Source organism: Pseudorca crassidens, chromosome 2 (genome assembly GCF_039906515.1).
Source record: "Pseudorca crassidens isolate mPseCra1 chromosome 2, mPseCra1.hap1, whole genome shotgun sequence".
NCBI lineage: Eukaryota > Metazoa > Chordata > Mammalia > Artiodactyla > Delphinidae > Pseudorca > Pseudorca crassidens.
Genome location: NC_090297.1, coordinates 120,450,411 through 120,464,883, shown reverse-complemented (window position 1 = coordinate 120,464,883; position 14,473 = coordinate 120,450,411). Strand labels below are relative to the sequence as shown.

General features: G+C 40.1%; 1 protein-coding gene across 3 annotated transcripts in view; it reads left to right on the top strand.

Moving 5' to 3' along the window:
- Positions 1–14,473, top strand: part of ALDH9A1 (aldehyde dehydrogenase 9 family member A1) — a 28,536-nt gene that overhangs the window by 8,299 nt on the left and 5,764 nt on the right. For all 3 annotated transcript variants that reach the window (XM_067728501.1, XM_067728500.1, XM_067728502.1), the window contains exons 3-8: positions 1,970–2,099; positions 2,870–3,004; positions 4,277–4,473; positions 5,145–5,285; positions 10,417–10,605; positions 10,831–10,918. In XM_067728501.1, coding sequence (XP_067584602.1) covers positions 1,970–2,099; positions 2,870–3,004; positions 4,277–4,473; positions 5,145–5,285; positions 10,417–10,605; positions 10,831–10,918 — 880 coding nt within the window. The remainder of the gene's footprint in view (positions 1–1,969; positions 2,100–2,869; positions 3,005–4,276; positions 4,474–5,144; positions 5,286–10,416; positions 10,606–10,830; positions 10,919–14,473) is intronic.

Genomic DNA, 14,473 nt, shown 5'->3' with positions numbered 1-14,473 from the left:
GGGTTTTATCCTGTTCCTTCATCTGGAACATATTTCTCTGCCATCTCATTTTGTCTAACTTTCTGTGTTTGTGGTCTCTGTTCTGCAGGCTTCAGGGTTGTAGTTACTCTTGCTTCTGGTGTTGTCCCCTCGTGTAGGAGGCTGGTCTAGAGGCTTGTGCAGGCTTCCTGGTGGGAGGGACTGGTGCCTGCCCACTGGTGGGTGGATCTGGGCTTTGTCCCTCTGGTGGGCAGGGCCATGTCAAGGGGTGTGTTTCGAGGTTGTTGTGGGCTCAGGAAGACTTTAGGTAGCCTGTCTGCTGCTGCGTGGGGCTGTGTGCCCACCCTGTTGGTTGTTTGGCCTGAGGCATCCCAGCACTGGAGCCTATAGGCTCTTGGGTGGGGCCAGGTCTTGGTGTCGAAATGGCGGCCTACAGGAGAGTTCATGCCAATGAGCACTCCCCAGTACGTCTTCCAGTAGTGTCCTTGTCCCCACAGTGAGCCACAGCCACCCTCCGCCTCCCCAGGAGACCCTCCAAGACCAGCAGGTAGGTCTGGCCCAGGCTCCTATGAAGTCTCGGCTTTTTCCCTGGGTCCTGGTGCGCATGAGACCTTGCGTCTGCCCTCCAAGAGTGGAGTTTCTATTTCTCCCAGTCCTGTGGAGTTCCTGCAATCAAGCCCTGCTGGTATTCAAAGCCAAGTGCTTTGGGGCTCCTCCTCCCGATGCCAGACCTCCAGGCTGAGGAGCCTGACATGGGGCTCAGAACTCTCACTCCTCTGGGAGAACCTCTGCCATATAATTATTTTCCAGTTTGTGGGTCTCCCACCTGGCGGGCGTGGGATTTGATTAGATTGCGAATGCCCCCCTTCTACCATCTTATTGTGGCTTCTTCTTTGTCTTTGGATGTAGGATATCTTTTTTGGTAGGTTCCAGTCTTTTTTGTCAATGGTTATTCAGTAGTTAGTTGTGATTTTGGTGTTTTCATGAGAGGAGGTGAGCTCAAGTCCTTCTACTCTGCCATGTCTGGAATTCGACAAATATGGAATGAATGAATCAAAGCACTTTATACCTCTGGTCTTTGTAGAAACAGAACATGTCCAAATATCATTATCAAACTGTCCTTTTATGTATTTCATACTGATTTTCACATTCCTCCTTCCATCTTTTCTGAGATTTGTACTCAATCTTGATAGAGTTTGTGTTAATTAGATGCTTAATTAAGCATTAGAAATGCTTAATTAATTAAGCATTTAATTAATTAAATGCTTAGATTTTGTATGTTTAGATTTTGACCACAATGTTTATTTTAAATTGGATCCATAATAGCAAATATCTATTTCTTACATATTCAATTTTTTGATCTCCTTTAGGGGCATTATTTAGCTTTTCTTTTTAGGTCTAATTTCCCAAACTTTTTCCTTCATCCCTGGACTCTCTTACCTCTAAGTTGTATAAACTACATCTGGAAACAGTATTAGAAAAGAGAATTGATGAGTACTAAGCATTAGAAAATAATTGTCTTGTGATTATCTTATGATTTTAACATGCTGCATTTCTTTGGGTGAATTAAAGCTGTGGGTATATAACCTTTTAAATGCCGATTGTGTGTTTGGCTGTTTTGTACAGTTTTCCTAAGTAAGGACTGTTTGCTCTTACTCTATACATGCAAACACATGCACATGTATCTATACATATTTATACAGATGTACATATATAATATTTATTTCTCAAAACATTCCTTTTCTAATTGATCTTGAAATGAGGTGTTGGTCTTGTATCTGTGACAGTTATTTGATGGGGAGAACAGGGTACTGTTTAGCAATAAGTTTTATTTCTCTTCCAAATGTCCCATTGACATTCCTTCTGTTTTCATTGAAAGTGAAAGCTGTTTCTATTTTTAAAAGTTGGGCAATGTATTCTGGTTTGACTGTTGAATGTGTTGAGGTGTATGGTAATTTGTCTTAAATCTGGTCTTCTGTTTCACCCAAAGGATCGGAAGGATGAAATCGCCACTGTGGAGACCATCAACAACGGCAAGTCCATCTTTGAGGCCCGCTGGGACATTGACACTTCCTGGCAGTGCCTGGAGTACTATGCAGGCTTAGCGGGATCCATGGCCGGTAAGCCCTCACCTGGCCTTCTGTGACCAGCTGACAAGGAGGCAGGAGAGCAGAGCCTGGGGGGTCAGGGTACAGATTTTGGAATTAAGACAGGCCTGGGTTAAAATCCTGGGCTTATCACTCTCTACTTCGGTGACACTGAGAACTACTTTATCTTTCTTTATTTAAACTGGAGATGGTAATCTCCATCTTCTTGGTTATTATAAGGATTAAATGAGATGTGTATGTAAAGCACCTAGCCTCATACCTGAGCTGTAGAACAGGTTGTGGAAAAACCAGTTCTTGCAAGAGTCAGTAAGTACATCATATTTATTAGTTTTACCTACTTAGCAGAAAATTTTCTTTGTCTAGGAAGTGTACAAAGAAACAGTTTACAGTTTACGTGTCAGCTGGTTTAGCAGGGCCCATGAGGGCTGTGGGGAGCCGGAAGTCTGAGGTTTCAGGGTCCTCAGACTCTTCAGCTGCTGAGTCTTTCCCCATTTCTGTTTCATTTCATCTAAGTTATGTAGTGGATGCTTGGTTAATTTTTAGAGGGTTATATTGAGTTGAACGAACATGGTTTTGAAGGATAGAAAGGACTATTTACGTGAAGAGAACATGCGGAAGCAGTGTAAGAATGACTAGAATGAACAAAAGAACAGAGGTGTTGTGAGCCCAGTGGCTGGGGCCTGGGAGGGGGCTGGTCTGACAAGTCCAGAGTGAGTCCAGGTGCTGGTGGAGTCTTGGGACAAGCGGTACTGCACTCTTCTCTACCCTCTTTTTCCCCTTAGGCGAACACATCCAGCTCCCTGGCGGATCCTTTGGTTACACCAGAAGGGAACCACTAGGGGTGTGTGTCGGAATAGGAGCGTGGAACTACCCCTTTCAGATCGCCTGCTGGAAGTCGGCTCCAGCTCTGGCTTGTGGTAAGAATGAATTATTCCTCTACATGTGAGCCACCCTTTCTCCCAGGACACGGTTTCACCCCTGCCCTACCCCTTAGGGAGCTTTGAGGTTATACACACAGACCGTGTCTACATTATTCCCATTTTTATTTAATTTATTTTTGTTTATGGGAAGGAAGAAAGTTAATTTTGGTCTTGGAGGTCTTCCTTTTTTAAACTGTCAAATGAATTCGATTTGTGCTACTTGTAAGTTCTCTTCCTTTATGGACAAGAATTCTGGGCATGAATTTCTGTGTAGGGGGTAGCACTTAGGAGTTTTGACTTCATTTAGGAAGCAGAAGATAAACTTCCTCCTTCATTTGTGTCTTAAGAGAAGTGATAAACAAGGCTTCCATCAGAGAAGCTTTGGCTGATTAACAAAAAGTTTTCTCATGCTATTTAAAGAGAAGAATCTGTCGGAAAAGAAGACATTGTACCTTAGAAAAACTGTCAGGTTAAAAAAGCTTTACTATTAGGACACTCTATTGAAATGCAGCTTTTTTCTTTTTGCTGCTTCACGTTCTTTTTGCACATTTCTCTGTGATAGAGGAGAAATAGAATAAGTTACTAGCTTTGGGTACTTGCATCAAATTAATTAACCTTTCTGGTCTTCAGTTTCAACTCTTATAAAATGGGTCTGATCATACCTACTTCTTACTACTGTTGCAAATGTTGAGATTAATATATGCAAAAAGGCCTAGATATGCAAGTGTAAGGTATTATTGGCTGAGACACTGCAAGTGTGTGGCTTGGGGTCTGTTTAATGAGAGAAACCAAAGTGGGAAGAGCAAGATATATTTACTTATTAATAACATTTTTGACCTAGCATTTGATGGGGAACAGGAAACAATTGGAGGGGCTTCCCTGGTGGTGCAGTGATTAAGAATCCAACTGCCAATGCAGGGGGGACACAGGTTTGAGCTCTGGTCCTGGAAGATCCCACAGGCCACAGAGCAACTAAGACCGTGTGCCACAGGTACTGAACCTGTGCGCCTAGAGCCCGTGCTCCGCAACAAAAGCCACCGCAATGAGAAGCCTGCACACTGCAACAAAGAGTAGCCGCCGCTCACTGCAACTAGAAAAAGCCTGCATGCAGCAGCGAAGACCCAACACAGCCAAAAATAAATAAATTAATTAATTAATTAAAATTTTAAAAAAGGAAACAATTGGAGTTGTTCTTGATGTGTCTTCTTGTCCTGTCTTCAAAGGATCCTGTCTTAAAAGTCTTCCTGTGTTTGTGTCTCGGTAATGCAGGTAACGCCATGGTCTTTAAGCCTTCTCCCTTCACACCTGTGTCCACACTGCTGCTGGCTGAAATCTATACTGAGGCCGGCGTGCCTCCTGGGCTCTTCAACGTGGTGCAAGGAGGGGCTGCCACAGGCCAGTTTCTGTGTCAGCATCGCGATGTGGCCAAAGTCTCCTTCACTGGAAGTGTGCCCACTGGCTCAAAGGTAAAGACAAGACCAGTATAGGAGAACATAAATGGCATGTAGATCCGGCTGTGTCAAGCCTCCCCAGAATATATGTTGGAGGCTTATCCTCTGATTTTACCCAGCTTGTATTGGCAGGGAGTCTGTAGGTATTATTGGGCAGAGGTCTGAAGTGTGCTTTAAAAGTATGAAGGATAATTAGAACAGCCCACTTGTGTTAGGCTCATTGGGGATGGGAGTCATCTTCTCCTGCCTGTGTCTGAGAGGGCAGACCCTGAGCTGTCACTTGTATTGTTTGGTGACTTACCTCATCTATAGCAGCCACCTCGGAAGAAAGGGTATTTTCTCAGTTTATTTCAGATTCATTGTTTTGACCTTAGTTTGTGCTCTGAACTGTGTCCGCCTTGAACATAGTAACAGTAATACAAAAGCGTTTCTGCCCATGACAGTCAGGGGAATTGATAGTATTTTTTAAATGAACTCCCTATTCAGACTATCAAGTGCAATTCTGAGGATTCTCTTCAGTGTTCTGGAAAAGAATATTTCAAGTAGACAGAGTACAAAGTATACTAAGAACAAGGCTGCAGGTCATGCATAGTTCAAGATGACTTTGGAGGGTCAGGATCTTGTTAACGTAGCATGTAATCTCATTGGTGTTAGACTTCTGAATGCTTTTGTTCTTGTTCTGTAAGATCATGGAGATGTCAGCTAAAGGAATTAAACCTGTTACCTTGGAACTTGGAGGCAAGTCTCCACTGATCATCTTCTCAGATTGTGATATGAAGAATGCTGTGAAGGGGGCACTGATGGCCAACTTCCTCACGCAAGGCGAGGTGTGTACCTGACCCTGGAAGAGGTTTAATAAGAATCTCGACCCCTTCATCTCACAGCGTGTTTTCTTTTTCTTTTTTTTTTTGCGGTACGTGGGCCTCCCACTTTTTTTTTTTTTTTTTGCGGTACGCGGGCCTTTCACTGTTGAGGCTTCTCCCGTTGCGGAGCACAGGCTCCGGACGCGCAGGCTCAGCGGCCATGGCTCACGGGCCCAGCCGCTCTGTGGCATGTGGGATCCTCCCGGACCGGGACACGAACCCGTGTTCCCTGCATCAGCAGGCGGACTCTCAACCACTGCGCCACCAGGGAAGCCCTCAAAACGTGTTTTAAAGCTTATTTTGAAATAATTTCAGACTTACAGAAAAGTTGCACAAATAGTACAAAGAATTCCAATCTATCTTTGAACCAGGTCCCTCAGTGTTAACATTTTATCACATTTACCATTCTGTTGGTATGTCTATACCTACATATGCATATTATTACTGTTTTTTTTTCTGATCTGTTTGAAAGTTGCAGACAGAAGATCCCTAACCTCTACATTCCTATGTGTATTTCCTAAAAACAAGTGCATTCTTTTAAATAAGTACAAAATACTTAGTAAAATATATAACTTGATATTAATGTAGTACTGTTACTCAGTCTATAGCCCTTATTCAGATTTCTCCATTTGTTTGACTAATGTCCTTTTAGAAACATTTTTTTTTTTTGCTGGTCCAAGATCTAATCCAGGAAGATGCATTGCATTTACTTGTTGTGTCTCTTTACTCTCACTTAATCTGGAACAGTTTTGAAGTCATTCTTATCTTTCAGGACCTTGACATTTGTGAAGAATACAGGCCATTTATTTTGTGGAATGTCCCTCATTTTGGGTCTGTCTAGGTTTTGTCTGTTTTTTTTTTTTTTAATTGGATTCAGGTTATGCATTTTTGGCAAAACACCACAAAAAAAGATGTTTTATATTTCACAGTGGTGTTGCTGACTTTGATCACTTGCTTAAAGTGGGTCTTTACTGTAAAGTTACTGTTTTTTCCTTTGTGGTTAATAAGTATATTGTAGGAGATAAAGGGAGACTATCTTGTTCCTTATCAAACTTTGACCTACTAGTGTTAGCACCCTTTGTTGATGTTTGCTGGAAACATTTTTTTCTGGTGGTCACCAAGAAAAATTGGTGTATTTCCAATTCTGTTACTCCTTCTACATTTATATAGTTCACTGTCTATTACAAGAAAGAACTTTTTTCCCTTTTCCCTAGTTTGTTTTTCATTCATTATATCAGCATGCACCAATGGATTCTTATTTCATTCTGCAAGTTATAACCCATTACTAGTATTATTTATTTTGATGCTCAAATAATTGCAGATTCAGATAGTGGGAGCCTCTTTCTGTGACTTTTTGATATGTTCTCATTATTCTTTGAGCACTTCTTTACTTCCTGGCACAGCAAGGCGTTCTAGACACGTCTTGTGCTTTCTCTGGTGAAGCTCTGTAATGAGCCATTTCGCTAAGGAGGCTTGGTTCCATTTAGTGGTAGATGGTATTTAGAAACCAAGATCTGGGTGCCAGCTGTACTCGTTTCTACTGGAGTATCATTGCTCATATGTCTTCTCAGAGGCCAGAGCCAGGAAATATATATTCGGCATATGTGTATGTATGTATACACACATCTATTTATGTATCCATCTATATTAATAACTACAAGTTTATACAGATATTTCCAGTCATTCCAAAACTGCAAGGTTTATTTTAGCCTCCTCCCTTTCATATTTATAATTTCCTTCTCTGACAGTGAGACATTTAGCTTCCATTACTCACAATATATGTAATTACTCTGTCCTACAATATGTTTATAATAGTTTCAGATTTGTGAAAGTACACTACTGTGAAAAATAAACCTTCTAACTAGAGTGCAACATTTTTTTTTTTACAGCTCTTTTTGTCTTTAGCCTGGGGTACAGTTAAAATTCTGTGTTCAGAAGTTAATGAGTCAGTTCTTCCTTCACCACCCCCTTCAGTATGGTTATGATATTCATTTTAAATAATGAGTTTATTCATTTCTGTTTTTATTTCATTTGGGGTTTATTTTCACCCATCCTTGCTTTAGGCGAAATACTAACATGGTTCTAAATGTCAGAATTTTACCAAAAAAGGAAACAAATGGCACTCCTCCTATCCCTTCTACTCATTCCCGTTCCCTCCTGCTTCCATCCCTATCCAACCAAACCTGTTTCTCATTTTTCCTTCCTATTTCTTTTTACACAAATGACCAGGTACTTGTATATTTCTTATTTTCTCTTCTTTCCTCAACACAAAAGATAGCAGAATTACTGTTTTGCTTTTTTCACTTGGAAATCACTTCATTTCATAGAAATCTTCTTTCTTCTTTATAGCTGTGTAGTATAATTCCTTGTATAGCTGTTAGTTTATTCAACTACTGTCTTTTGGATGGGATTTAGTTTCCAGTATTTTGTGATTACAAACAGTTGTGCAGTGAATAACCTCGTGCACGTGTGTGTTCACATTGTTGGAGATATATTTTCAGAGTAAATTCCTAGAAGTGGTAAATGTAATTTTTTGTGCCTATTTTTTTGTGGTAAAATATATATAATATAAAATTGACCGTGTTAATCATTTTTGAGTGTACAGTCCAGTGGCATTAAGTACATTCACACTGTTATGCAGCCATCACCACCATCCACCTCTAGAACTCTTTTCATCTTATAGGACTGAAACTCTACACATTAAACAATAACTTCATATATCCTTTTCTTCCCAGTCCCCGGTAACCACTATTCTACTTTCTATCTATATGGATTTGACTATTCTAGGTATCTCATGTAAGTGGAATCAAACAGTATTAGTCCTTTTGTGTCTGGCTTATTTCACTTAACTTAAGGTCTTTAAGGTTCATCTATGTTGTAGCATGTGTCAGATTTTTCTTCCTTTACAAGATTGCATAATATCCCGTTGTATATGTATGCCACATTTTCTTTATCCATTCATCTACCGGTGGACATTTAGGTTACTGCTACCTTTGGCTATTGTGACTGGTACTGCTGTGAACACTGATGTGCAAATATCTATTCAAGTCCCCGCTTTCACTTTCACTATATACCCAGAAGTGGAATTTCTAGATCATATAGTAATTCTGTGTTTAATTTTTCAAGGAATTGCCATACTGTTTTCTACAGCAGCTGCACCATTTTACGTTCTCACCAACAATGCACAAAGGCTCTAATTTCTCCACATCCTTGCCAATACTTGTTATTTTCTGGTTTTTTTGGTCGCAGCCATCAGAGTAGATGTGAAGTAGTATCTCACTGTAGGTTTTTATTTATATTTCCCTTATGATTAGTGATGTTGAGTGCATATATAATTTTGTAAGATAGTGCCATATTCCCCTCCAAATGGGTTGGACCAACTTGCATTCCTACCAACAATATATGTGTGCCTATTTCCTCACGAGGTAAGGGGTGATACTTCATTGTAGTTTTAATATCAATTATCTAATTATGAACGAGATTGAACATCTTTTCTAGGCTTAAGGACCATTTATATGTGTGTGTGTGAATTGTGTATAACTTTTATCCAATTTTATATTGAACATCTAGTCATTTCCTTCAATTCTTTTTGTAGAGATTTTTTTCTTATTCACACATAGTGAAGTTCACTTTTTTTCTTTTTGGCCATGCTGCAACACTTGCAGGATCTCAGTTCCCCAACCAGGGATCAAACCCGGGTCCTTGGCAGTGCAAGCGCCAAGTCCTAACCACTGGGCTGCCAGAAAATTCCCAAGTTCACTTTTTTTGGTGTGTTATACTATTAGTTTTGATTTTCCCTCAGTTTTTATAAGTTATTTAAATATTGGTGATAGTACCCTTTATCTGTGATGTACGTTGTAAATGTTTTCTTCCAGTTTGTTGTCTTGGCTTTGTTTAGGATGTTTTTGCCATGCAAAAGATTATTGATTTTATGTAGTCAAATTTATCATTTTTTTCTTTCATTACACCTAGATTTTGAGTACTAGTTAGAAAACCTTTTCCTGCACCTAGGTTATAGTAGAATTCACCTATATTTTCTCTTGGTAATTGGTTTTTTATTCTATATTTAGATTCCTTATACATTTGGGGTTTACTCCTGTGTACAGTATGAGATTGTATCTTTTTTCCCACATGGGTAACCAGTGGAACCATTTGTTACTAATTCATCTTTACTCTAGTGGTTTTAGATTCCACCTTTATCGTAAACTAAATTTCCTTGAGTGCTTGGATCTATTTTTGGACTTTCTTTTCTGTTCTACTGTTCTGATATCATTTGAGTAGTATTTATGTTCATGTCTGTGGGAGGGTCTAAATAGTCATTACTTGTGTGTGTGTTTTTTTTTTAAATTTTGGTTGCGTTGGGTCTTTGGCACTGCGTGCGGGCTTTCTCTAGTTGCAGCGAGCAGGGGCTACTCTTCATAGCGCTGTGTGGGCTTCTCATTGTGGTGGCTTCTCTTGTTGCGAAGCACGGGCTCTAGGCGCACAGGCTTCAGTAGTTGTGGCACGCAGGCTCAGTAGTTGTGGCTCACAGGCTCTGGAGTGCAGGCTCACTAGTTGTGACGCATGGGCTTAGTTGCTCTGTGGCATGTGGGATCGTCCTGGACCAGGGATCGAACCCATGTCCCCTGCATTGGCAGGGGGATTCTTAACCACTGCACCACCAGGGAAGTCCCATTACTTGTGTTTTTAGAGACAAACATTGACTCTGAACCGCCCTAGGTTTTTATTAGACTGAAGGCCTCAGTTCTTGATCTATTTTTACTCTTCAGTCCCTTCCACTCTTACTTCCTGCTCTCAAAATATACAGCCAAATTGAGGATCTGAGATGAAGAAACAGAAGTCCTATGGGTCATGTGGATCTGTTCATTGCTTTAAGGAAATTTATACAAAAACAAAGGCAGAGAGTTTGTGTGTGAGGTACTATGTCCACAATTACACGTGTGATCCTATTCAGTATGGTGATAATTTTTAGAAGTGGAACTAACCTTTAAAGAAAGTATACTGTCTCTTTTAAATTTAAAGCTGTTGAACTTTTTATCCTTTTCCTTTTTCCCCCCCTCATCTACATATAAATTTTTATGTGTCTGTCCTTTAGGTTTGTTGTAATGGTACAAGGGTATTTGTGCAAAAGGAAATTCTTGATCAATTTTCAGAGGAAGTGGTGAAACAGACCCAAAGGATAAAAATTGGAGATCCCCTTCTGGAAGATACAAGGATGGGTCCCCTGATCAACCGACCACATCTGGAGCGAGTCCTTGGGTTTGTTAAAGTGGCAAAGGAGCAGGTGAGAAATAAGTGGAGGTGAGATGAGAGGAGGGGGAGGGGTAGTTACTCCTAGGTTACTTGCTCTATGCTTCTTTCCTATGGTCATATCCATTTGGGAGCTGTATTCTGCATTGTACTTGCAGTGGAGTGACTAAGTATGCATTTGTTCAGGACACAAGTGGCATTTCGGGAATGCATACTGGGGTTTTATGTTTAACATAAAATATGCGTTCTTTTTTGGCAGGGTGCTAAAGTATTATGTGGTGGAGACCTCTACGTACCTGAAGATCCCAAATTAAAGGATGGGTATTACATGAGACCTTGTGTGTTAAGTATGTCCTCTTCTTGTTTGCTTTTAAACAGTTTGAATTAAATGTCAGATAGACAAGAATATTTTTAAACTGTGTATATGGTATAAGGCAAGTGTTGGCAAACTGTGTGTCCCTGCTACTCAGATTTAAGGAGTAGAAGTTCTCCCTTACCTTGGAAGCCTCATGTGTGCCCCTTCTCTTCTTGGACAATGATATCAGTTACATGGGACTTAACTGGGTGTACAGCTGTTGTTCTAGAATCAAGGCACTCCAAAAAAATGAAAGGGCATGTTTGTTAAAAATTCAGTAATGAATTTCTTTTCTCAAGAAAGTTGGTAAAGAATGTGCTTTTCTTTGAACTTTAGGTCATCAATATAATAAAACCAATTTGTTGGACAATATATTAATATTTTCAAAAATTATATGATATAATAATTTTAGCACTTCCTTTCAATCTGAAAAATCTCCTGGTTTGGACAGTCAAGTATGTGGTCATCCTACTGTCCTCACACCCATCTCCTTCTCTTCTACTGGGGGTGACACTGTTCTAGATGTTGCTGTTGTCATTTACTTTTCTCTGTCATTTTATATTGTATCTCCTATGAAAATATTGCTAGTTTCCTTGACTTTAAAAACCTATATATAGATGGAATTATGTTGTATAATTCCTTACACCTTATCGTGAAGATAGATTCAGCTGATTTTTGTCCCTGAGGTTGATAGTGGTGTCACACTTTTCAACCCTTGATATTTGGTGCAGTTTAACCTTTTAGGTCTTGCTAAAAAGCTAAAGATCTGCTGAGGTTTAAGGGCTGTGAATTTAGCATCCATGCCATGGATTAGCTTGTAGCTATTAAGGAAGAGGGAAAACTTACTATATGTTTTTACATAGAAAATACAGGTTAAACAGTAGTGTATATGGCATTATCCCAAATCTATTAAAAATCAAATATGTGCATGGGAAAAAGAAGGAACAGAGAATATGCATCATATTTTTTTTAAAAGGAATCAGGTTTTTTGTTTTTGTTTTTAAATAAATTCATTTTATTTATTTATTTTTGGCTGTGTTGGGTCTTCGTTGCTGCACATGCGCTTTCTCTAGTTGTGGTGAGTGGGGGATACTCTTCGTTGTGGTGTGTGGTCTTCTCGTTGCACTGGCTTCTCTTGTTGTGGAGCATGGGCTCTAGGTGCATGGGCTTCAGTAGTTGTGGCGCGGGGGCTCAGTAGTTGTGGCTCACGGGCTCTAGAGCACAGGCTCAGTAGTTGTGGTGCACAGGCTTAGTTGCTCCGTGGCCTGTGGGATCTTCCCAGACCAGGGCTCGAACCCGTGTCCCCTGCATTAGCAGGCAGATTCTTAACCACTGTGCCACCAGGGACGTCTGCATCATAATATTGATAGTGGATTTCTCTAGATGCTGAGATTAAAGGTGATTTTTTATTATACTTTGTGCATTTCTGAATATTACAGATTTTTCTACAGAGAACATGTATTTTACAATTAGGAAAAAAAATGTTTTTAAACAAACTGTGAACCTATGCAAAGGACAGGGAGCTAACTACCTTAACTTCATTCTAGTGATTCTGAAAGCCTTGTTTGTCATCTACAGTGTCAGTATCACTTGGAAAACTTGTTAAAAATGCAGATTTCTCATCCCTGCCCTAGACCCCCAAATGTCACTTTCAGGGCCCAGGACCTTGAGATCTGCATGTTAATAAGTCCTCAGTACATTTTTACGCATATAAAATGACTGGAGAATGACTCCAGAACCTCAATGTTTAGATTCATTTACTTGAGATTTGGGGCTAAAGTATAATGAGTGTTATGTGTGGGGCAGGAACCTTTTCTTTTCTCGTAACATCAGCTACTGCTTTATCCCCTCATCTCTTTTGACTCTCCAATATAGAATGCATTGCACACAGAGCCATACTGTGTTATCAACCTGTGTAAGACAAACTGTATTCTGGGACTGTTGGGTAATGAATTATCTTGAGTAATTTAATATTCTGGCTAACAATTTCCCTAAAAATTGTATGTGGATTACTAATTTTCAAAGATTTAGATTATAATAAACTATCCTTAAACACAACCTAAAATTATTTAATATACCTTTGAAGGTAGTTTAGGTGTCCCCAGAGTACAGTGTAACATACACACGACCAGAGTGCTGTTCTTACTTTGTATGTGCAAGCTCTGATTCATCTCTTATGAGATTTTAGAGTCCTCCTCTTTGTAGATATGTGAGCAGTTGGTTTTTAGCTTTGGCTAGTGTAAAGCTGGTGTTTAAAGTAGGGTTCTCAAGCTGCTTTTCTGCCTCCACGTTGTTTACGTGTGTCACACAACCTTACAAACAACATATCTCACTCCATGCGTGGTTTCCAGCATTGAGGTGAGCTGTTCTTCAGCCAAAGTGTGGATAAAAGCACCACTGTCTTGAGGATCAGTGAGGTTCAGTATTTCACATCTAAATATATGAGCTTCTTTAGACATATATGCATATTTTAAAATGTCAAGTGAATTTAATCTTTTTAGGGATTTAGCCACTTAAAAACTTAAGTATATTTTCATATAAAATGAACACTCCTTCAGTTATTTCTAAGTTATTATTTTTACATTGTATTTTCTTTTTTAAAAATATTGTTTCTCATTCTAATCATATCAGAGTCATTAAGAAAATGTGAAAAAATATAAAAAATGTTAGTCATGTGTAACATTTTAACAGAAATTGGGAGGACATATACTGTTTGTACCTTTTTCAGTGAATGTTAATCATGAGCATTTACTTACTAAGTTTTCTTCAAAAACATTACTTCTTTTTTTTTAGTAATCATTTTAATTCATTTGGAGCGCATCCTATACACACACATGCACACACACACACCGTCATTTTTGTTTTTTTGTTTTTTTGGTTTTTTTGGCTGCGCTGAGTCTCTGTTGTGGTGCATGGGCTTCTTAGTTGTGGCACGTGGGCTTCTGTAGTTGTGGCATGTGGGCTCCAGGGCACGCAGGCTCAGTAGTTGGGGCGCATGGGCTCTCTAGTTGTGGCGCGCGGGCTTAGCTGCCCTGCGGTATGTGGGACCTTAGTTCCCCAACCAGGGATCGAACCCGCGTCCTCTGCATTGGAAGGCGGATTCTTAACACTGGACCACCAGGGAAGTCTCCAAAACATTACTTTTTTTTTTTTTTTTTTTTTGCGATATGTGGGCCTCTCACTGTTGTGGCCTCTCCTGTTGCGGAGCACAGGCTCCGGACGCGCAGGCTCAGCGGCCGTGGCTCACAGGCCCAGCCACTCCGCGGCATGTGGGATCCTCCCGGACCGGGGCACGAACCCGTGTCGCCTGCATTGGCAGGCGGACTCCCAACCACTGCGCCACCAGGGAAGCCCAACATTACTTTTTGATGCTTCATAGCAGTTCATCATTGGGTTGTGTACCATTCACGTGATCATCCCATCTATTTTGGATGTCTAGTGTGTTGCTTCTAGTTTTGACTGTCACAGGAATGTTGTGATGGAAGTCCTTGTATGTACATCCTTGTACACCTCATTAGCTATTTCCTTATGATGAATTCAAAAAAGT